Genomic DNA, 23,396 nt, shown 5'->3' with positions numbered 1-23,396 from the left:
CTCTCTCTTGCTCTCTCTCTCTCTCTCTCTCTCTCCACCGCCTCACCTCGCGCTGAGGCGAAGACGAAATCTCTCTCTCTCTCTCTCTCTTTTTTTCGTAAAAGGTAATTGTATTAATTACGAAATCTCTCTCTCTCTCTCTCTCTCTCTCTCTCTCTCTCTCTCTCTCTGTGCACGCGCGCGCACACAAGGGCAACGTTCAGCTCAAGACATTGGCAACCCTGCATAGTATAAGGAACCTGGGACCCTACAGCAAATTCAATTACCAAGGCCTATTTTATTTTGTTCTTAAACTTATAGCGGCTTTTCCACCAATTCCTTGTCTTTGGACCACCACATTTGCAGTGCTCAGCTCAGAATCCCTCAGCTGTTTATGCATATACACAGAACCCCCATGTTGTTAGCAGCCATTCACCTTCATGCTAACAGTTAGGATAATGATATGACAACATCTGGCCAGTAATCATTCGTGAACATCTGTCACAGCTAATAAGGAAGCAGCACTTGCAGTTACTAAAGCATCAACAACATCTTGCTTCCCTCTGCTAACAGCTTCATCTATGGGAGTGCGTTCATACCTGCAAGGAACATGCAAGATATAAGTATAGATATGATTGAGGACTCTCTACCTCACAACAACACTCAGATATTTCCATGCCAATAAATGAAGGGATCAACTAGGTGGTAAGACTCCTACATTTAGATAAATTCTCCGACTGAAATAACTGGTTTTAATTGATAAGACTACCTATTTGCACTTGGCCTTAGCACACTCTTTAACATCTCTGATGATTGGTTTGTGTAATCAGTGCTTCTTCCAAGCCATGAAAATTCTATTAAAACCACATCACCTGAATCAAAAAGTACACAACAGTACAAATCCAGACGGTATTTAATGAAAAGGATAGGAAAACCTCCAGGCTGCCAGCTCTGAAGGGAGAAAGCCTGTAGGCTGTAATAGATTTAATAAATATACAATTGGAGGAATACACTTCCAAGACATGTAAGTAGTAGTGTGAAAGAACATGTCTACATCCCAGCTGGCTAGGAAAGCCTTCAATCACCTCTGCATGCCCTCTGCATAACAATCCAGCCTGTCCCATCTTCCTCTGATGGCATCAATGATCTCTATCCAGATCTGCAAGGCCTCTGAAGTAGAAGAGCCCAAAATGGTATACCTACATCTTAGCTGTGCGAATGTACCATGCAATGATGCTAGCAATGTGTTTCTGTCTGTAGCAATGCCCAGTAGACTGAATCAACCTCGCCTTATGGTCTGGAAAGACATAAGAGAAGCTCCCCTGGATATTGCATAGCCATATGCTTTACCCCCCAAATCACTATCATCATAGTAGTCTATGTATTTAGTCTAAGCTACACTGAAAACTCTTCCAGTCTCAACTTCCCAGGGCCATGGAAGCTCAGCTAACCGGGCCCATGGTTCCAGAAGCCAACCAATATTTACTCCCTCCCCTTCATTTTGAAATAAAGAATAGAAATATTCACATCCCCCCCCCCCCCCGACAAACACACACACACACATACTCCCTCTCTTTTCAAAGGATTTCGAATCCAAGAACAGTAATATTTACAAAGGGACTCGTAGCCAACCAGGTACTGTGAAGGACAAGTAGAAGACTACACAAGAAGGCAAATGGCTACTGAGGAAACGAAAACCCAATCACGACGTAGGCATAATCAGATTGGAACAGTTTGTCTCCATCCATGTGATAGCCACCTCTCCAAGGACAATACCTGCAGAAATGATGAAGCCCACTAACCATGACAATAGTCCTCAGATGCAGTCCAAATGACCATGGATACCCAAGGTTGAATCAAAAATGAAGGCATTTCAAGTCTTCCAAATAATGCCAGAGACCGATCAAATGCAAAAAATAGAAGGGACAAGGATACTCCTGCCGCAAAGTGACTGTCGATGGCATCCTCTCAAGACCCATAAACCAATGGTTGTACATTGTTGTGTCACAAAAGTACACACTCAAGAAATGCCAACTCCATACTTGTCCAGCCATAGGGCAAGAAATGAAAAGACCAGTAGCATCACATCACATGTGGTGCAAAAGACACATCTACCACGTGTGGTTTTGTGGCATTGCTGCACATCACCAATGGGGAGATGAAACTGGCCTATAGGAATAAACTGTAGCCAAGTAAACATTACTTAAGCATACACATGTGAACAAATCGGCAGATCAACAAAAGAAATCACAACCATGGGGAGCTATAATGCTCCTACTCAATAATGAAGATGCAGATTGGCTCCGAGGTTGGCACTCTTTGTGGTAGTTCTTTATCCTTTTTCAAGAGCATTACACAAATTGGAATGACCAGCAATGGATAAAGGACTACAAGGCAGACTGTCGATAACAATTCCTCCTCAAGACATCAAGCAATCCTCACTAACATAAACCATCTCTCAATCAGGCAATGATCTCAAAGGGTGACAGCTCTTAAATCAATCCAGCTTTGCCCTAAGTTGCTGTCACAAACTCTGACAGCTGCTGCACAGGTCATCCTCAGTGCTCTATCCACCATTTAACATGATTTTGGCAGTTTTCATGTACTCATGGCAGCCTTTCCAGCAATGAATGCTGTCGCGGCCAGTTATTTGCAATTGTGACAGCCCTGGAGTGCAATCAATACAGTTGTGGCAGCCCTAGTACAGCCATGGATGCAGGGAACACATTCATGTCTGCAGATTTCCCAATCATGACTGCTGTTTTTAGTTGTGGCTTCTCCAGAAACAGTCATGACTGTTGATTGGTGACCCCTCGCGATCCAAATTGTGTTTAGGCAATGATAGGCGTTTCAAAGACCTAGCCAGTCTAATCTGAATATTTTGATTTAGCAAATAATCAAAGAGAGAAAATGTGAAAAACAGGACCAGCTATGGAGGGGAGAGAGACAAGAGAGTGAACAGTAGACAGTGTGAGAGCAAAATAGGAGAGTGCACTTGCTTGCTGAACTGAAAGTATAGGTGAAAGTACTACTACCGTTTAGGTCTAAGGTTTGACCTAATCACACTTCCACCAACTAACTAGAGTTAAGTTTATTTACTCTAGAGCCTACTGTCACTTCCTTCTGTCACTTCCTTCTGTCCTAAGGCACTAGGTGTACACACCCCACAATGACACTTTATAATAAGTGTCCACACCACACAAATTACATTGGGCACCACCCAAAATTGGCAAATTCTAACACCCCGCCAATGTGATGAAGTACAGGGAAGATCAATCACCAAAGGATAGTGAGTTTAAGGAAATGTCTGCAACATTTTCCTATGTAGGAACATACACCAAGCTGATCTCTCCTACATAACATCTTTCTCTAACATAATGATAGTGAACCTCAATGTGTTTCATGCGAGCATGAAACACAAGATTTCGTGCTTCTCCACTAGAACTTTGACCATCAAAAAAAATGGGTGTAGGACCCTCTAGTGAGATTTGTAGATTAGCCAACAATCTACGCAACCATACACATTCAACTCTTGCTATGAAAGCTACCTTGTACTCAGCCAAACAAGATGAGGTAGCCACTATAGGTTGTTTCTTGCTAAGCCATGAAATGCATGAACGGCCCAAAAAAGAAACAATGTCCACTAGTAGATTGTCAAGTGTCTTGAGTCACCAACCCAATCTGAATCGCTGTAAGCTTGTAGTTGTAAGTCTCCCCCTCGGGAAAATATAATGCATATGCCTCAATACCTTGCAAATAGCAAAAGATCCACTTAATAACTTACCAATGTACTGTCCATGGGCTGTGCATAAACCTACTCACCTAAGATACTACAAACTGTATGTCAAGGCGTGTGTTGCAAAGATAAATAAGACGGCCAACAGCCTAGCTGTAAATTGCAACATCAAGCATCTCACTACCATCATGCATGGAAAGCTTCAGCCCTAGCTCCGTCGGAGTGCTCATAGACTTACAATCTTTGCATGTTCAACCTTTGCAACAACTTGTCCACATATTGTGACTATGACATAATGATACCATGCTGATTTTGGGTGAATTGAATCCCCAAATGATAGTGTAAGCAGGTCATATCTAAGATGACAATAGCATGTTTCAAATGAATCTTAAAATCTGCAATTTTATCCTCTCAAGGTCCGGTGACCAACATAGCATCTACATAGAGAATGATAACCATCAAGTCTCCCCCTTCTTAACGTACAAAGTGGGAGTACTTGGATTATTTTTTAACCCAATGTTGGCCAAATAAGCATCAATTTTTGAATACTATGTATGAGGAGCCTCCTTCAAACCATGAAGATCCTTATGCAACTTGCAAACCAAATGCTATTTTCCTTTCACCACAAAACCTAGAAGTTGTACGGTTAGTGGCAATGCAGTCCAACTCTACTTGCATGGCCTGCAAAACCAATGTGCATCTTGTTGGGCTTCATCAAAAGTAGGTTATTACCATCCAACAGTGAGCTCATAAACACATAGTCATCCTCTGCACCTTCATCTCGGTCCCCTTCTCCACCTCGTAAGGCATTTCATTGGCAATGATCGGTTGATGGATGTAAGTATACGAAGACCGACATCAAGCTTCTCTTCCTGCTTCAGTATCGACACCCAACGTTGAAAGGGGGTTCCTACCCTTTCATGGTATTCTATAGGATTCAGCATTTATCCTCAACATCGAGCTCCCCCCTATTGTATCTTCTTCTTTGAGTTGCATGATTTCATCGTCTTTGTAAAGGGCACTTTGACAAATAAACAATTTTCCCAAGAGGGACACTGTCCAAGTGATACTTGCTGCATACACATTCTCATCATGTAGCATACTACTATGCATCTCATTGTGCAGAGCACACTTGAGTGGATTTTGAGCCATCTCACTGGTGGTTCTTCACCACCTTACTACCACCTCACCATCCTTCATCATCCACACCCTCAAGTAGTTGGGTTAGCTTGTCTATTTTGTAATGTATTGGATCTAACCGTCCCTTTTCATTCTCTCCACTAGGCATAGTTACTTGAAAGACCACAAACCATACCTATTCTCGACAAGGGAAAAAAAAGTTCAATGTGGTCCCATCCCCCTTTGTAGGTCTTGCTAGGCCACTCGACAGCCGACGAGTACCCTTTGTCCGATGCCTTGGCCTCTCTGGGGAGGTCGCTTGGACTCCCTTGGTAAGATAATCATTGCCTCTATAGTCTTGGTAGGCCATTGCGCAACCAACGTGCACTCTTTGTTTGATGCCCTAGCTGCTTTGGGATGGGATGCCTTGGGATAAAAATAAGCTTGAGCTTTTCTTCAAGTCCCTTTTTGGTTCCAATTTTTGGGCCTAGGAAGGGGTGTTGAATAAAAATTCATTATCCATTGATTAGCTCTTTAAAACAACCCCAAAACAGTAAATTACCAAAAGTTTCATTAAACGGGGAGCCATTCTAGAGAGTTTCATTAAATGGGAAGCAGTTCTATAGAGCTTCTATGTCCCACATGCAAAACCCTAATTGGGCGGGTCCTTCCACATCCATAAATAGACATATTGCCCACCATTCAGCCCCATCCTTTTGTGCATGTTTCTCACGTTCACGTGTAGATTTCAGCCATAACCACCAACCATATGCTGTCCAGCCATCATGGACTGTAGCCCATCACCTTCCAGCCCTAGGCAACCCGATTCCAACCATTGTCCTGCTGTTCTCAAGGTTTCTACTGCTGTGTTTGTCGTTCCTGATCAGTCATCAGCAGTCCGTATCACCATTGCAGCAGTCTGACCTGTGTTTGCTGCCCCAGCTTTGCCAAACGGCAGCTTGTTCTTCACTCCTGCTCCGGACAGGCTCCACAACAGTCTTCAGCACCTGTTCAGCCATTTCCAACTGCTGCCCTGATTAGCCAAGTGCCCAAACTGCTGTGTTTTGCTGCTGCCTTGGTCGCCCTGCTGCTGCCACTACTCTAGAGGTCTCTATCATCACAACTACGCTCTTACAAGCTACATTTTGCTACCTAGCCCTCTCCACCTAGTGGTTATAGCACTCAGGATTCGGCTTCAATGGATGTCACACTTATTGCTCTGCCCTTGGGCATTCTCTACACTAACATTCATTTACTACATTGATTCATTCACTTCAAAGTTCTCTTTTTTCTCTATCTATGTTTGTGTTTTTGCATTTTGAGTTTTGAGTTTTGTGTTTTACGTTTAGTATTTGAGTTTTGCACGTCACTATCTAAGTCTTTGTATTTCAATCATGGTCATACTTTATGTGCTTCCTCAGTGCAAACCCTAGCATATCTTCACAACGTAGACACTTGGGAAAGTATAAATATTGTCTTTCAAAAGATATTCCTTATCAACTTCCCCCAAAAAGGCTAGAAGACCACCATGTTGATATTATTCCAAGCAATTCTCCTAATATAGCACCATACCATGTGAGCCGCCCTTAGTAGGAAGAAATCAAAAAGCAAGTCAAAGTTCTACTCAATCATAGGCTAATCCCACCAAGTAGCTCATCATTTTGTTCACTAATTTCTCCTATTCAAGAGAAGAATGGCACGTTCAAAAATTGCATCAATTATCAAGCCCTCAACAAAATCATTGTGAGGAATCGATTTCCTATTTCCAAGGTTGACGACATTTTGGATCATCTAGGAGGCCCAAATGTTTTCAGCCATATTAATCGAAAGAGTGGTTATCACGAAATCAGGGCAATATCACATGATACACACAAAACTGCTTTTCGCACAAGAGAACTTTTGGTTACATAAGTTGTTACCAATGCTTATGTTATCAATCCCCAATCATGCCTTGTAGATTTAAGTCTCAAGAGTAATATTTACATAATTTAAAGATAGCTTGACAATGCATTTGATCTTACAAGTCATTCCATTGCTAGTCATGTGAAATAGATTCATGGTAATTGAGAGCTTTTTGATTTTCTTGCCTCTTAATTTAGTAAAGAAAATTTCTAGATAACCTAGAGAGCTACCAAATGCCTCCTGTAGATGAGAGTATTTTGACTTATGCTGCTTAAAGAAAGTCATCAACCTCTTCAATGTCACTTTAAGTGCACTTGACATTTTTTTATTGGCCAACATTATGAAGAGATATGCATAGCTTTATCCAGGCTTGTTTAGCTTAGCGTATCAAAAATCCAAGTATGATAGAAAGAAGACTCCAAGATTGCTACAATCTCTTCCACTATATGATGCTCCATGGAAATCTATCATAATGGATTTCTGTTGGGTATTTGACTCACGCCTCACTTACGCCTACGCTCATATGGGATTGTCGGTGATCAGTAGGACACTGGGGCACTTTTTACTCTCGGTAGGAGAGGTTTTTTCCCCCAGACTTATAGTCTTATTGTCGTATGTGCTTATGTGCTTATGTTACACACTTATGGGCACTTAGTGTGTGTCGGGTGTGAACACCCCCTACAACCCTAAGTTTAAGGGTTGTACTTTGTACTTTCTGGACACACTCTTTCAGTCTATTCTCTTGGGTGTCGTGCTTCACTCTGTCTCTCACTCACACTGTCTACTGAACTCACAGCTGCACCTCGATCCTTCCATCTCACATTTGGCATCAGAGCAGTCTTCAGTTTGCTGTCTGCAACCCCCGCCAGCTCTGCCCAATCGACCTGCAGCTCGTCTGCCCGCCAGCAACGCCTGATCCTGTTCGCCAGCAGTCTCGCCCTGTACCTGCGTGCTGCCGCTGCACCAGCAGGCGCCGCCATCTCAGCCAAGCGCCACTCTCTGCCCTGCGCCTACTCAGCGTGCCCCTGCCCCCGTCAGTCTGCCAGCGTGCAGCTTCTCACGCCAGCCCGCAGCTCCAGATTACAGCGCGCAACTCTCCAGTTTGAGGCGCAAACGTCTCCACCGCCTGCCTGTGGCACGTCAGCAGCCCGCCCGACACTGTCTGACCAGCGACCGTCAGCCTGTAGTCCACGTCAGCAACCTGCGTCCTGTTCGCCCGCTCTGACAGCCCGAAGACTTCCGTTTGACCAGCGACCTGCCACACTGCCCTGTCAGCCTGCAATCCACGTCAGGTATTTTTTAACAAAAATTTTTATTTTACTCCAGAACAAAGTTCTGGAAGAGGAGGTTCATACGCGGCAGGCACAGCATACAGGATACAGGTGTGGGATAAATTTGATGCAAATTTTTGGACTGGTTCATCAGAAAAATTTTGGGGCTTTTGTGTATTTTGAGGACAGTTGCATATGAACTGCTGTTACAGTCACAGAAAGACTGTTTTGACAGAAATTTTGGCAAAATTTTTGGGGATTTTGATATAACAATGTTGCTGAGCACTGTTTGCACCTTGGGAAGCGTGCATTAAAAGACAGTTTTTGATAGAGTACGCCCTTGCACATTAATTGCAGAAGTGTGTTTGCTGCAATTTCTGGAAATTTGCAGATTTCCAGTCCTTACTGCTTTGACATTGCTCATTTGTCTTTGGAAATTTGTCATCATGGCAAATCAGGGAGGTGATGTATTTACGTATGTATCCAAGGAAGACAGATTGGACGGAAACAATTACTCGCTATGGTCATTCATGATGAAGAATGTATTAGTGGCCAAGAATTTATGGGATTATGTCAGTGGAGAGGAAACTCGACCGGGAGTTGTAGCTCCCGTTACTCCTCCTCCTCATGGCGCGCGTGGACAACGGGGACCTCAGCCCGCTCCACCTCAGCCACTTCCTCCAAGAACTGCAGCTCAAAAAGCTTGGGATACACGTGATGCACAGGCCTTGTCGCCGATTGCTCTGGCAGTTCAGCGGTCCATCATCCCTCACATTCGTTCAGCATCTTCTTCACGAGATGCATGGTTGACTTTGGAGCATATGTTTGTAGGAAAGAATGAGACTCGGATCTCTTTCTTGAAGAAAGAGTTAGAGACTTTGAAGATGAATGAGGGTGATTCTATGCAAAATCACTTAAATAAGATTCAGGACTTGAGGGAGCAGCTCATGAATGTAGATGAGTATTTTTCGGATGCACAGTTGGTATCCACCACCTTGAATTTCTTACCTCCTTCGTACTTGTCTTTTCATACTGCATTGAACCTCACCATGAGGATTGCCGAGCACTCACTCACTTGTATTCAGCTGGTTAGTTTGCTTCTAGAGGAGGAGCAAACAAGGAAAAATAGTGGTGTGGATGCTATAGTCTCTAAGCAGGCTTTTGTGGCAAGACAGAAAGGCAAAAACAGCAAGGTGAAAAATGCTCCACAGAGTTCTGGCACTTCGGGCACATCGCAGAATCAGACACAAGGGGGGACGCAAGCTAAAAAGGGAAAATGTCATTATTGTAAGAAGCCAGGCCACTATATCACTGAGTGCAGGAAGCGCATTGCCAAAGAGAAAAAGAAGGAGTCAGGAATGTCTGTTTCTACTACTCCTTCCACTGCTAGTGAGTCCGCGTCCTTTGTTGTGGACAGGGACTATTGTTTTTACACTTGCAATTAGGACATCTCTTGGGCCGATAGAGCACTTAGCTCTACAGAGGATGCTGACACTTGGTTCTTTGACAGTGGTGCTTCTAGACATATTACATCTCACAGAGATTTGTTTGCTTCAGTTAGTGCACCTCCCGTTGGGAAATCTGTACAGTGTGCCAATAATGCATCATACCCTGTTCGTGGTATTGGGGAGATTCAGCTCACAGCCATTAATGGCTCTATTCTCCACCTGCAGGATGCTTTGTTTGTGCCTAGAATCAAGAAGAATTTGCTTTCTATTTCTTCTTTGGCACGTTATGGTTTGCAAGTCACATTTGATGATGACCGTTGCATGGTTAGAGATAAAGAATGCATGACTTTGGTCTTGACAGGATCTTTGTGTCATGGTTTATATGAGTTGGATGCTCTTTCAGTAGATCAGTCGGCATATTTGACATCCACTCTTACTCCTGCTATGATACAGGCAGAGTTATGGCATGCTCGTTTGGGGCATGTAAACTTTGGCAGTTTGATGCTTTTGCAGCGTACTCAGATGTTGGATAGCTTACCTCTCTTGGAGAGACCTCCTGAGCACTTATGCGAGGGATGCATTTTGGGGAAAATGCATCGTTTCTCATTTCCCCGTGATGTTGCTTTCAGAGCAACAACCAGATTGCAGTTGGTGCATTCAGATGTTTGTGGGCCTATGCAAACAATGTCATTGGGCGGTTGTTACTATTTTGTGACATTCATTGATGACTTTACACGTTTTTGTTGGGTCTACTGTTTGAAAAAGAAGTCAGAAGTGTATGATGCATTTTTGGCTTTCAGTGCACTTGTTGAAAATCAATCTGGATGCAAAATTAAGACTCTCCGTTCGAACCGAGGGGGGGAATACATGTCCTCTATGCTGAATTCTTTTTTGAAGCAGAAAGGCATAGTCCATCAGTGCACTACTGCCTATACTCCACAGCAGAATGGGGTAGCAGAGAGGAAGAATCGGTCACTCATGGAGATGGCCAAATGTATGCTGAAGGCAAAGAGCTTGCCTCATAGTTTTTGGATGGAAGCAGTCATGTGTGCTTGCCATATTTTGAACAGATGCCCTACCAAAGCCTTGAAGACCATCACACCTTTTGAGGCTTGGAACAGCCGTAAACCTTCTGTTGGTCACTTTCGTACCTTTGGGTGTCTTGCCTATGCCCATATTCCACAGGTACTTAGAAAAAAGTTGGACAACAAGGCTGTTAAGTGCATTTTTATGGGATATAGCAATGAGACCAAAGGCTACAGACTCTATGATCCCGTTACAAAGAAGGTTTTTGTCAACAGGGATGTTGTTTTTGATGAAAAATCAGAATTATCCTTGGCTGGTTTGGACACATATCAGGCTGCCCGTGATGTTTTTGAAGGGCTGCTGCCCATTACTTTTGGTGATTCAGCTGGAGCTTCAGAAAATGAACCTAATGTTCAGCCAACTGCTCCTATGGAAAGTGCAGAAATTCAGCCATTGGCTGATCGGAATATTCAGCATAATGCTAAAACTGAAATTCAGCAAGAGCTTGCACACAGTTAGGAAGCTAGACAGTTACCTAGATGGTATTTGCAGACTATGCAAGATAGTCCTTTGGATGCACCCATGGCTGGTCGTACTAGAAGGCAAACTCGTTTGCATGATTCAGCACATACCATGGAGTTTGTTATGGCAGCAAGTACTTTTGATAATGAAGAGCCTGAATGTTATGAGGATGCACAACACAGTGTGCATTGGATGGCAGCAATGCAAGCTGAATTAGATTCTATTACTAAGAATCAAACTTGGGATTTGGTGTCCTTGCCATTTGGGAAGAAAGCCATTGGAACGAAATGGGTCTACAAACTGAAAAGGAAAGCAAATGGATCCATTGATAAATACAAGGCACGGCTTGTAGCTAAAGGCTACGCACAAAAAAAGGGCATTGATTATGAGGAGACATTTGCTCCTACTTCCCGTATGACGACCATCAGGTCTATGATTGCTTTGGCTGCACATTATGGTTGGACAGTGCATCAGCTAGATATCAAGACTGCATTTTTACATGGAGAACTTCAGGAGGAAGTTTATGTACAGCAGCCCATTGGTTTTGCAGTTGAAGGCTCAGAACATTTGGTATGCAAGCTCAAAAAGGCACTATATGGTTTGAAACAAGCTCCTAGAGCTTGGTATGCAAAAATAGATGCTTTCTTGCTTGGTCAGGGGTTTCTAAACAGCTCATCTGAGTCTACCCTTTACGTATGTAAAGAAGGGGGATCTATGCTAATTATATGTCTTTATGTTGATGATCTTTTGCTCACTGGAACACATGCTGATCAGATTTCAGCATTCAAACAAAATTTGCAACAAACTTTTGACATGTCTGACTTGGGAGTTTTGCATTACTACTTGGGCATCCAGTTCATACATGATGCTCGAGCTATTGGGCTATCACAATCAAGGTATATTGGGCAGCTTCTTGAGAAGTTTGGCTTACAGGATTGCAAGCCAGTTTGTACTCCCACAGAACCTGGACTGAAACTGTCATTACCTAATGACAGTGATTTGTTTGATATACATACATATGCTCCTAAATTGGATGTCTTATCTATCTATGCAACACTAGGCCGGACATATAGTTTGCAGTTTCAGCTTTGAGCAGGTATATGCATCAGCCACGTATGTCACATTGGCAAGCTGTCAAGCGTGTTTTTCGTTACTTGCAGGGTACTCGATCTCTTGGATTGCTTTATGCCAAGGGGAGACCACTGCAGTTACATGCTTACAGTGATTCTGATTGGGCTAGTGATTATGATACACGTCACTCCACTAGTGGCAATTGTTTCTTTCTTGGCTCTTCTTGCATTTCTTGGCTTAGCAAGAAACAATCCACTGTTGCCACATCGTCATGTGAAGCTGAATACAAGGCAGCTTTCACTACCACAGTGAATGCGTATGGCTTAGACGCTTGCTAGCTGATTTGGATGTATCTGTTACGGAGCCTACTCCTTTGTTCACTGACAGTCAGAGTGCCATTGCAATGGCATGGAACCCAGTGTTTCATGCCCGCACGAAACACATTGAGATCCATTATCACTTTGTCAGAGAGAGGCTACATGCAGGTGATATCAGCCTTGTCTATTGTCCTATCACCAGTAATGTGGCAGACATCTTCACCAAAGCTCTTCCTCGTGACAAATTTGAAGCATTTTGCGATGCTTTAAATTTGATATCCTTTGGTGGCGGATGATCCTTGTACTCTTGATCACTCTTCACTCCAGGGGGGTTTGTTGGGTATTTGACTCACGCCTCACTTACGCCTACGCTCATATGGGAGTGTCGGTGATCAGTAGGACACTGGGGCACTTTTTACTCTCGATAGGAGAGGTTTTTTCCCCCAGACTTATAGTCTTATTGTCGTATGTGCTTATGTGCTTATGTGCTTATGTTACACACTTATGGGCACTTAGTGTGTGTCGGGTGTGAACACCCCCTACAACCCTAAGTTTAAGGGTTGTACTTCGTACTTTCTGGACACACTCTTTCAGTCTATTCTCTTGGGTGTCGTGCTTCACTCTGTCTCTCACTCTCACACTGTCTACTGAACTCACAGCTGCACCTCGATCCTTCCAACTCACAATTTCATCTCAGGTATTCCAAGAACACCCCAAGGTTATAATATGATTTGGATCATAATTGATAGATTCAACAAGCAATCACATTTTATTCCATGTTATAAAACATTAAAATCCACACAAGCTCCAAGACTTATTATTTAATAGATCTTCAAATTACATATATACCTTCTGAAATCATCCTAGACAAAGATTCCAAATTCACAACTTTTGGCATGTTTTATTTGAGAACTTGGAAACATGAAACCAACTTTCCTTGGAAAGGGCAGTAATTCCTTGATCAAGCACTTAACTACAAGAAAGAAGACTGGTTTCATGGTTTCATTGACAGGATACCACTCAATCCCTTGATTTGGTGGACCCGAGGTTCGCAAGCCAAAGCTTTGTGTTAGTGCTGATTTTTACTCTCAGCTAAGAAATTACAGCAATATATCTTCATATAGTGAGATGCAATCAAGCAGTGATGATGCCTCTCAGTATGGACATTCACATGGGAATGAAGGAAATGCAATGGATAAGGCTCAAACCATGGACAACAAGTGAAAATGTTGTTGTTGGGCAAGATGCAAGGCCTTCAAGGCATAATGAGACCGATGACCAACAAAGTGAAGAGGAGTTTGATGACTAGTTCAAGAATCGAATAAGAAAAGCAACAAATCTTGGCAAAGGATTCTCAGTTTACCCGATTTTTGAATGCTCCGAAGGATAGCAAAGGCAAAAAGAAGAAGATATCTTCTACACCTTTGGGATCGCAAGGTGCACTGAAGGTAATGCCAAATCCTTCATTTGAAGCTCCCAAAGATGCTAATGAAACAAAACACGTGGTCCCTACGAGGCAAGGAATGCAAACACAAGGCCATCATGGAAGTGCCAATCCAATGGATTTTGGACAACCAGGCATACATACTATGATGAGGCAACTAAGATATTTGGTGGAAGCACGATTTTTCATGCTATGGTTAGACAAGGACCGTATACGAGAATGAATGGCACAAATCCCTATGGTATGTAGCAATCAATGCATGGTGTGTAAGACCCAATGTATTTGTGAGGCTAGAAATATGCAAAACCCTATATATGGTAGCATTGGCTTGATGCCTAGGGCACAAAGTAGTATGTTTGGTAAAGCATCTACACTTCCAAACGCTTATGGGGCTCAAGGAATAAATGTTAGTCACGCAAATGCTCCGTTTGGTGTTGGTGTTGATGTAAATGCAGCGAGTGTACCCTTTTTGCAGCAGCCAGTGTATGACAACTTGACACCCAAAGGGGCAACAAAAGACTATAATGAGGGTGGAAAAGCAATGAAGTCTAAGTACTTTAGTGGTGCACAAGATAAGCTAAAAGCTTTTGATTTTCATTCACCAGTTTGATGCAGCATATTCAGGGGAAAACTTCACAAAGTCCTTTCTTGAAAGGGAATGCATTGCAATGGTGGTTGTAACTAGTCTTCCTCCTCGGATAGGGTGGTAAATAACCTGATTAAGCACTATTTACAGCAATTAACAAATTCACAAAACTGAAAGTATGCTTTACCATATAATCTTGGACATTGGACCATAGTAGCAATGGAACGGGAACGAGAACAGGAACACGGGATCCTAAGGGAACGAGAACGAAGCCCCAAGGGGAACGGGAACGTAAGGGGAACAACTTGTACTATATATATGATTTATATATTTTAAACTATTCATCTATATAAGGGGAACGTAAGGGGAATGACTTTCTCCTCGAATAGGGTGGTAAATAACCTAATTGAGCACTATTTACAGCAATTAGCAAATTCACAAAACTGAAAAGTACACTTTACCATATAATCTTGGACATTGGACCATAGTAGCAATGGAACGGGAACGAGAATGGAAACACGGGGTACTAAGGGAACGAGAACGAAGCCCCAAGGGAAACGGGAACGTAAGGGGAACGACTTGTACTATATATATGATTTATATATTTTAAACTATTCATTTATATATTTCATAAAAGCTCTTTGAAAAACACATGTACAATTTGCAAAACATGATAGTCTTTTTCATAAATGAAAGGATGGTTACATTGAAATGGCACATTACTTATAAGATCCAAAATAGATGATAATCTAGGATTATACTACATAAAAAAAGAGTCAAGAAGCATCAAGTAACTAGTTGACAAAATATGGCAACTTGGAATTTGAAAGTCTCTCAAAGTAACCATTGGATCATACATGGCTGCCACTAGCAACAAGACTATCCAAAAGACTATCATCCACATTGTCTAAGAAAGCCATATCATCATCAAAATCAGCATTTGCAAGTTCCAAAGCATCTTGATCATCGGCCATATGTGTAGGCATAGGTGTCTCCCCATCCTCATCATCAGAGGACTCTTCTTCATCAAGAGCTATAGACTTTTCTGCCTTGAGGGAAGCCACATCTGCAAGCAACCGCAAGTTTGCACTGACAAATATCAAGTCATTCACTTGTTTTGTCCCAAACCTATTCTGCTTTTTAGATGCAACATGCCCAAATACACTCCATAGTTGCTCAATGGGAGAGGAGCTTGCACCTTGCGACAAAATCCGCATTGTCAATGTTTGAAGCTTAGGTGTACGTGCCCCATAATCTTCCCACCACAAGGCAGCCCCAATCTTAAACCAATCTATTTGTACATTAGCTGACCCAAACCTTCCTAACTTGTTTCTATAAAAACCAAGCTGATCTTTCACCAATCTTCTCTTAGTATCAATGGAAACCAACCTAGAAAGCAGTATGTCCCAACCCTGCATTACCTCTTCATCCTTCTCTTGACGGCACCCTTGGAACTCTGGATCTAATTCATATACTGCTGCATGCATAGGTGAGTGATAAGCATTCCATCTTGCCTCACATAAATCTCGGACTTCTTGATACTTTGCATCATCCAAACCAAGCTGTTCTAGCTTCTCAATCATGCGATCTATCCCCTCATGGACCTTTCCAATGCATGAATCTCGTCCATCTGCAATTCGCATCAAGTGCATGATTGGCTTCATGACAATATTGATACTTTTCAATTCATTCCAAAATACATGATCGTGTATGATGTTCTCCACTGCTATACCAGCCCTTGATCTAGAAGTAGCCCATCCCATCCACTCATCACTTACCACCAATTACTTCAGGGGTAAGCTTACCTTCTCAAGTCTCTTTGTCATAAGAAAGTTATAACCAAAGCGCATCTCAAAGTACTTTAAGAGATCTTTTTTAGGTGATCTCCTGCGGAACTCACTAAGAATGAATTGATGGCTTTGGATGAAACTGATTATATCCTTGCCCTTTTGGATGAAGGGATCAATCCATGACAAACTACCAATGTCTTTCAACAAATTGCTCAAACAATGAGCAAAGCATGGGCTGAATGTGATGTGCGGATATCTCTCCTCAAGTCTCGTACCTGCTACCCTATTTGTTGCCTCATCATCAGCAATAAACCGGATTACCTTTTTAGCCCCAACTTTTTCAACACCTTCTACCCATTCCTCCACAAGCTGATCTGCACTTTTTCCTATACTTGAGGGATCATGTGAGAAAATGAATTGCATCTTTCCTCGGGAATAAGCAACCATCCCATGGATGGACCATTTCGAGTATCACTCCACCCATCTGCTATCAAAGAGAGACCATTCTTCACCCAACTTTCTTGCACAGTTACCAAAGCACATTCAATTGCATCCTTTTCCTTTTGCAACAAAGCGGTACGCAGTGTCTCATATGATGGAGGCTTATAGGTTGGACCATACTTGGCAATCTCTTGGACCATCTCAAGGAAGTAGAGAGATGTCACAAGACTGTGACAACTATTACCTTTTTGTTGATTTCTTTATTACATATTTTATTTGGTTTTTCTTTTTGGAAGGATCCCTCTTGAAATCTAAACGCCTGAGTTGCATGGCCAGTTTGTGAAACGGACAGGAATGTCTAGTGAGTCAAGACTGGACAGTTAAGGTCCAGTATAAGTCTGGAAGAGACTGATGGCACTGTAGATTGACAAGTCTAGAAGAGACTTGTGAAAGTGTATATGGACAAGTGTGTTGAAGAACTAGCCTGGAAGAGACTAGTTCAAAGGGAAGATGGACAAATCTGCAAGAGATTAGCCCATGTGGGATCATCAGTGGAAATTCACTTTCAGTTGAGCTACATTGTAAATTTGGATGTAGCCATAGTCAACAAAGATGGTCAGAAGTCTAGTGGGGATGCAATGGAAGCAACTCCTAAAATTTAGGGAGTTACTATTTTTGGATCCCAGAATCTGTTCGCGTCATTATCTTCGTTTTTGCACGAGGATTAATCCTCTGGTCTGTGCCAAGGTCAAATTTTGAACCGAGGATGGAGAATTTTAGACCGAAAGGTTTAAACAGGAAAATTGTTACATGTATGCCATGTGTCACAATTTGGGCATAAATTCCCAAAAGAGAGAGAGAGTAGGAAGCAAGCTCAACCCTCTGTGCATCAAAGACAAGGTAGACCAGCTCTCAAGAGCTCTCCATCTGCAGCAATCCATCTCCCTTTCACAAAATGCGCCCCCCATGCATTGAAACTCGTTTTTGTGCTGCCCTCTCTCTCTCTTTTGGGAATTTATGCCCAAATTGTGACACATGGCATACATGTAACAATTTTCCTGTTTAAACCTTTCGGTCTAAAATTCTCCATCCTCGGTTCAAAATTTGACCTCGGCACAGACCAGAGGATTAATCCTCGTCCAAAAACGAAGATAATGACGTAAACAGATTCTGGGATCCAAAAATAGTAACTCCCTAAATTTTAGGAGTTGCTTCCATTGCATCCCCACTAGTCTTCTGACCATCTTTGCTGACTATGGCTACATCCAAATTTACAATGTAGCTCAACTAAAAGTGAATTTCCACTGATGACCCTACATGGGCTAATCTCTTGCAGATTTGTCCATCTTCCCTTTGAACTAGTCTCTTCCAGGCTAGTCCTTCAACACACTTGTCCATATACACTTTCACAAGTCTCTTCCAGACTTGTCAATCTACAGTGCCATCAATCTCTTCCAGACTTATACTGGACCTTAACTGTCCAGTCTTGACTCACTAGACATTCCTGTCCGTTTCACAAACTAGCCGTGCAACTCAAGCGTTTAGATTTCAAGAGGGATCCTTCCAAAAAGAAAAACCAAATAAAATATATAATAAAGAAATCAACCAAAAGGTAATAGTTGTCACAGTCTTGTGACAGGAGATCTTATAACATTGAATGCAACATAATCATGGTAGAAAAACCTTGCCACAACTGCATCCACCCTGTCCTTTTTACAAGGATAAGCTATTCCCAAGGTTTGTTGTTTACTGCATTTTCCATGATGGGATTGTGAGGATGCAAAAGTTCCAAGTCTCCCATGTATGGCTCCATCACCCATGACTATATCAACTTGTCCACTAAAAAAAGATACATCAATTGCTTTGCTTTTTCCTTGCACATGCTTTGTCTTCTTCACTTGGCCCAAGAGCTGCCTTCGCATTTCAGGTGTGGTATTTGGGCAGAAATTTATTTGGGCTCTGATGTCAACATGACATGAATGTTGCTTCACATGATTGGATCCTCCTATTTTCAATTGCTCACACATTTTGCATTTCCATTTCTTTGCACATCCCTTTGATGCATAATGATCCACTTTCTCAACCTCGTCCCACCAACTAGGCTAAGATCGCTTATTGCCCGAACACTTTGATCCCGAGGAAGCCATGACTTCTACAAATTCAGGAATCAAAAGCATTAGTCGACCCTTCATGAGACTCGGCCCGTTTTAAGAGAGAGAAAGAGACTACTGTGAAAACAGAGTTGTTTTAGAGAGAGAAAGAGAGAGAGAGAGAGAGAGCTGTAATTAGTAAAAGAAAAGGCTGATAGCTGTAAACAATAAAATCTGCGGCTCTAAGCTTGTTTTGAGAGAGAGAGAGTTGCAAAAACAAAGCTAAGATAGAGAGAGAGAGCTGTAATTATTTTGAAATGGGAGGGAGGGAGGGAGAGAGAGAGAGAGAGAGAGAGAGAGGAGACTGCAGTCTAGCACGCAATTTTCTCTTACCTAGAGGTTGAAATGAATGCACGCGAGTCGCAGCACACATCGCCCAACTCCCGACAGTCCGACAGTTTGCACGCCAATCGCCACAATCTGGACACCTCGTAGGCCACTTTCGGCAGTCCCAACACTATCCATCACTTTTTCAATGTTCCCCTTTGGGAAACGGCAGCATCTACGTTCCCCTTCACTTTCCCCCATGTTCCCTATCACCAAGAGGTGATACTTTTTGCAGTTGCTTTCTTTATTTACTTATATAATTATTTCGTATTTCTTTTCTTTAGTTGTTGCTTTTTACTCCCAGATTTCTCTTGGAATAAGCCAGGATCTTTGCATGGCCAGAAGAGGCAGCCATTGGGACAAATTGGACTAATGGTTTGTCTAAGCCTTAGGACCGGTTCCATATTGAATGGACACTGAAGAATAGAATGCCAATGGTTTGGGACTGTGTGCTTAGCCACTAGAGATAGTGCACAACAATGAGTCTGGCCAAGACAGAAGATGCACATGTGAGAATGCTCATGGAATAAAAGTCACCGTAACTGAGCCACATTACACTTTTTGATGTGGTTGCAATGATAAAAGTTGCTCAGAACAACTTGAGGAATGCAGGGGTCAACATCCCTAAAATTTAGGGAGTTACTATTTTTGGACCCCAAAATCTATTCGTGTCATTATCTTTGTTTTTGCATGAGGATTAATTCTCTGGTTTGTGCCGAGGTCAAATTTTGCACCGATAATAGAGAATTTTAGATCGGAAGGTTTAAACGGGAAAATTGTTACGTGTATGCCATGTGGCACAAATTCCCAAAGGATAGAGAGAGTGTGTGTGTGTTTTTTAAAAAACGTAATAGGCATAACGGGAAAATCTGAGAATGAAGTTTTGAGGAGCTGAGGGCAGATTGCTGCAAGTTCATCAGCTATGGAGAGTACTTCTTCGTCTCTAACTCATGTACGGAGGTAGAGCTTGCTCCCTCTGGTCAACTCTCTATTCTCAAAGGAAATGCTCTGCATGATGGGCTGATTCCATCGAAGGTACAGTTCTGTATTTTCCTTGCACTTCTACTAAGGCAAGAGCCTCACTGTCCAGGTTCAGGAGCAGCTAGCTGTTGGCTTCTCCAATGCATGAACTAAAGAAAGTGATGACCATGCCACACAGGAACAGGGTTTTTCAGCTCTGATTTAGTGCTGTTTGTGGGATTGTTTTACTGCTGGAATGATGCCAAGGTAAAAGGGATATTGTTCTGGATATGTCGGACAGTAAGAACAGTAAATACAGAGTTCTGCAGATTGCAATTCTGCACATGAATTACTGAGTTATGGTCACAGAAAATGCTTTCCTAAAAGGGATGTTGTTTTGGATATGTTGGACAATAAAAACAGAGAATATAGAGTTCTGCAGACTGCAATTCTGCAAATGAATCATTGAGTTATGGTCACAAAAAATGCTTTCCTAAAAGGGATGTTGTTCTAGTCATGCTATACTGTCCTTATGCAGCTGGGATTTACTCAGAAAGGATGAAAACCAACAGTTCACAGGTTACGTATTTTGGAACATTTCATTTTTGTAACTTTCCATATTTTAATTGATAAAGAAATACCGAGAGGGGCACTGGTCTTCGGGGCCAATCTGGTGTTGAGCGAGGGAGTGAGGTCCCTGTTTATGTATCTGTGTGAAAAGAGCAGGTATTAATTGAAGGAACTACTGCTTTATGTGAGTCATAGACCAGCTTCATTCCCCCAGCCGTTCCCCCTTCACAGGCGTTCCCCGCAGCGTTTCCCCGTTCCTTTGGCGTTTTTTTAGTGTGGAACGCATTCCCACATTCCCAAGGGGGTGGAACGGCATTCCCTTGCTACTATGCATTGGACACCCTGTTGGCTTCAAAACTAGCGCCCCTTTCGATATTTATTTAACTTAATTGAAGATAAAGTTGATCTACAATGGGATTCTCCCAATCTCTTTCAGTATTCCAACTCCCCTTGCTGTTCAAAATGACCAACAAGTCTTTAATCTGATTTGCCCCTTGATTCGGACAATCAATTGGCCTTCACCCGCTTTGATGGAGATGAAAACTGCCGCAATTTCAATTATTTGCCGGTCCCTCCATTTGAATAGGCTAAAAACAGCTTCATCCCTGTTGAGTCCAAGTCTTGGAGCTTCTAATTTCTGGCACACTTCCCAAGGCTGCTACTAAACCCTAATTTCTACTGCAGATTAGGGTTTATAGCAAAGAAATCTGAAATTTCTCAGCCTCTGGTGATCTCAATGCTGCAATCTTTACAGCAAGGCTGTAGAAAGGCTAGGAGATGAGAGAGAATGCTGAGAGGAGAGAAAATTCAGACTTTCTTCGCAAAGAACTGAAGAAAATCTATCATTTACTGCTATTGCCCTGTCTCAATAGCTTGTAGATTCAAAGAACTGAAGAAAATCAATCATTTACTGTTGTTGCCCTGTCTCAACAACTTGTAGATGTTGTCTCCTGCTGTTGATTGGTCTTCTCCTGCCCCTGGCTGCCTCAGAAGGTCCTCCAATGGCTGCAAATGAGACTAGCAGCATCTCCTCCCTCTCTCTTGCAGGTTGAATACACTAAAAATGCCTCTCTCCAGCCTCTAAACACGTTTTTCAATCTTGCATGGGCATTTTTGACAAGTGACAACCTTTCCAAATGGTTTTTCCAACATTATCCATAATTAAATATTAAATTTTCAGTCTTTAAATATTAAAAATTAATCTAATAATTATTTTGGTACCCTAAAAAATAATCTAACTGGCCAATAATTAAATTGGCTAGGCAACTTCCATTCCTGAGTGTCTCTGCGCCATCTTTGACCATCAGATTGGCGTTAGATACCATTAAACCCCACTTCTCTAGTGTCATCAACTGACACTTATGGCCAAATGAATGACCTAGACCAACAATTAACATCAGATACCACCAAGTATTTGTGCAACAGAACTTATAGCAACTTTTGCCTTTGACATCCCGTGATTTTCTCGGATCCCGGGCTCGTAAATTTACTCTAACCCCAACTGCATCTCACATGTGCAACATTTACTTAATCATGTGATTAAAAATTAATCCATGTGTTAAGTGAGGTTTCAAAAATACATGTCCTCATGACAGCCCTTCCCCTTAAAATCCTTGCAATCGTCCACAATTGCACTACTAAATGCATCAAAAGCAAAATAGTGGATTGGAACTTCCACAAGGCATCATAGTTAACACAACATTGTGCACTATTGCTCAACCATTCCATATGCCCAACACATGTTGAAAATTAACAACCAATCATAACATACCATAAGACTCACAAAGAATCTTATAAAAAAAACATCACCACATTATCATGTGACATGTCTATTCTCATGAGCTCAACTCATTTGGCAAAACCAAACCATAGCATAGCATAACCAAGCATAAACCATGGCTAAAACATCAATGGCACCATAACATATACTGTTACCCATGGAACTAGATGTAAACCATTGAAAATTGAGCATAATCTTATCATAAACTGATCACTTGCTGATCTAAGAACTGATCACAAAATGCTGCAAATGTAACCCCAAACTGATCACAAACTCATTGCAAAAACTGACCAGTAATCAATCCAAAAACTAATGCAAAATTGATCCAAAGGTGACCATAAACGGTTCTCAAGCTAATCAAAAACTAAGTTAAAACTGATAAGAATTTTTGTCTCAAAATTGAGGCAAAATTCATGCCGAATTGATCATAAGCTGATGCAAAAGTATAGTTCCAGTGCCCGAGTGAAACTCATACTCATATGCATACATCTCACAGTGACTAGTACACTAAGTAGTGACCCCATGGCAAACATACTATCAATGGAGTACCTTGGATGCATGTTGAATACATCCGAGATCCACTACATACGAGAGCTGTACATAACTGGAGGAGTGGAAGTGCTACCTCCCCCTTGAGCATCAAACAATACTCCGGACCCTTGCTCTACTGAACCTAACAGAGACCGAACTAAAGTCAGCTCTAACTCAAAGGCATCTAGATAAAGCTGCAATAATTGAGGATGGTCTACCAAGTTATCCTCTTCCATCCATTGGTGAATAATTTTGAAATTTCACCAAGTATCTCCTGGAAACTTTATCTTTGACCTTTCTTTTCTTATATACCAAAATCTGCTCAGGTACCAAAATCTCATCCAGCTGCTCAACCTCAGGCTAAATTTCAGCAGACATATTCTCTGGCACATCACCATGAAAAGGCCTCAAGAAACTGACATGAAA

General features: G+C 42.1%; 1 protein-coding gene and 1 pseudogene across 1 annotated transcript in view; both read right to left on the bottom strand.

The window, feature by feature from the left end:
- Positions 1–257: 257 nt before the first annotated feature.
- Positions 258–23,396, bottom strand: part of LOC148023294 (uncharacterized) — a 65,770-nt gene continuing 42,631 nt past the window's right edge. Inside the window, exon 6 of the mRNA XM_087696337.1 lies at positions 258–578. Within this exon, the coding sequence (XP_087552463.1) occupies positions 464–578 (115 nt within the window). The 3' untranslated portion in view covers positions 258–463. The remainder of the gene's footprint in view (positions 579–23,396) is intronic.
- LOC148023295 (uncharacterized) lies at positions 7,794–19,330 on the bottom strand (annotated as a pseudogene).

Source organism: Lygodium microphyllum, chromosome 16 (assembly GCF_053477565.2).
Source record: "Lygodium microphyllum isolate KBCC chromosome 16, Lygodium_microphyllum_v1.1.10, whole genome shotgun sequence".
NCBI classification, from domain to species: domain Eukaryota; kingdom Viridiplantae; phylum Streptophyta; class Polypodiopsida; order Schizaeales; family Lygodiaceae; genus Lygodium; species Lygodium microphyllum.
This window is presented reverse-complemented; position numbering and strand designations above follow the sequence as displayed.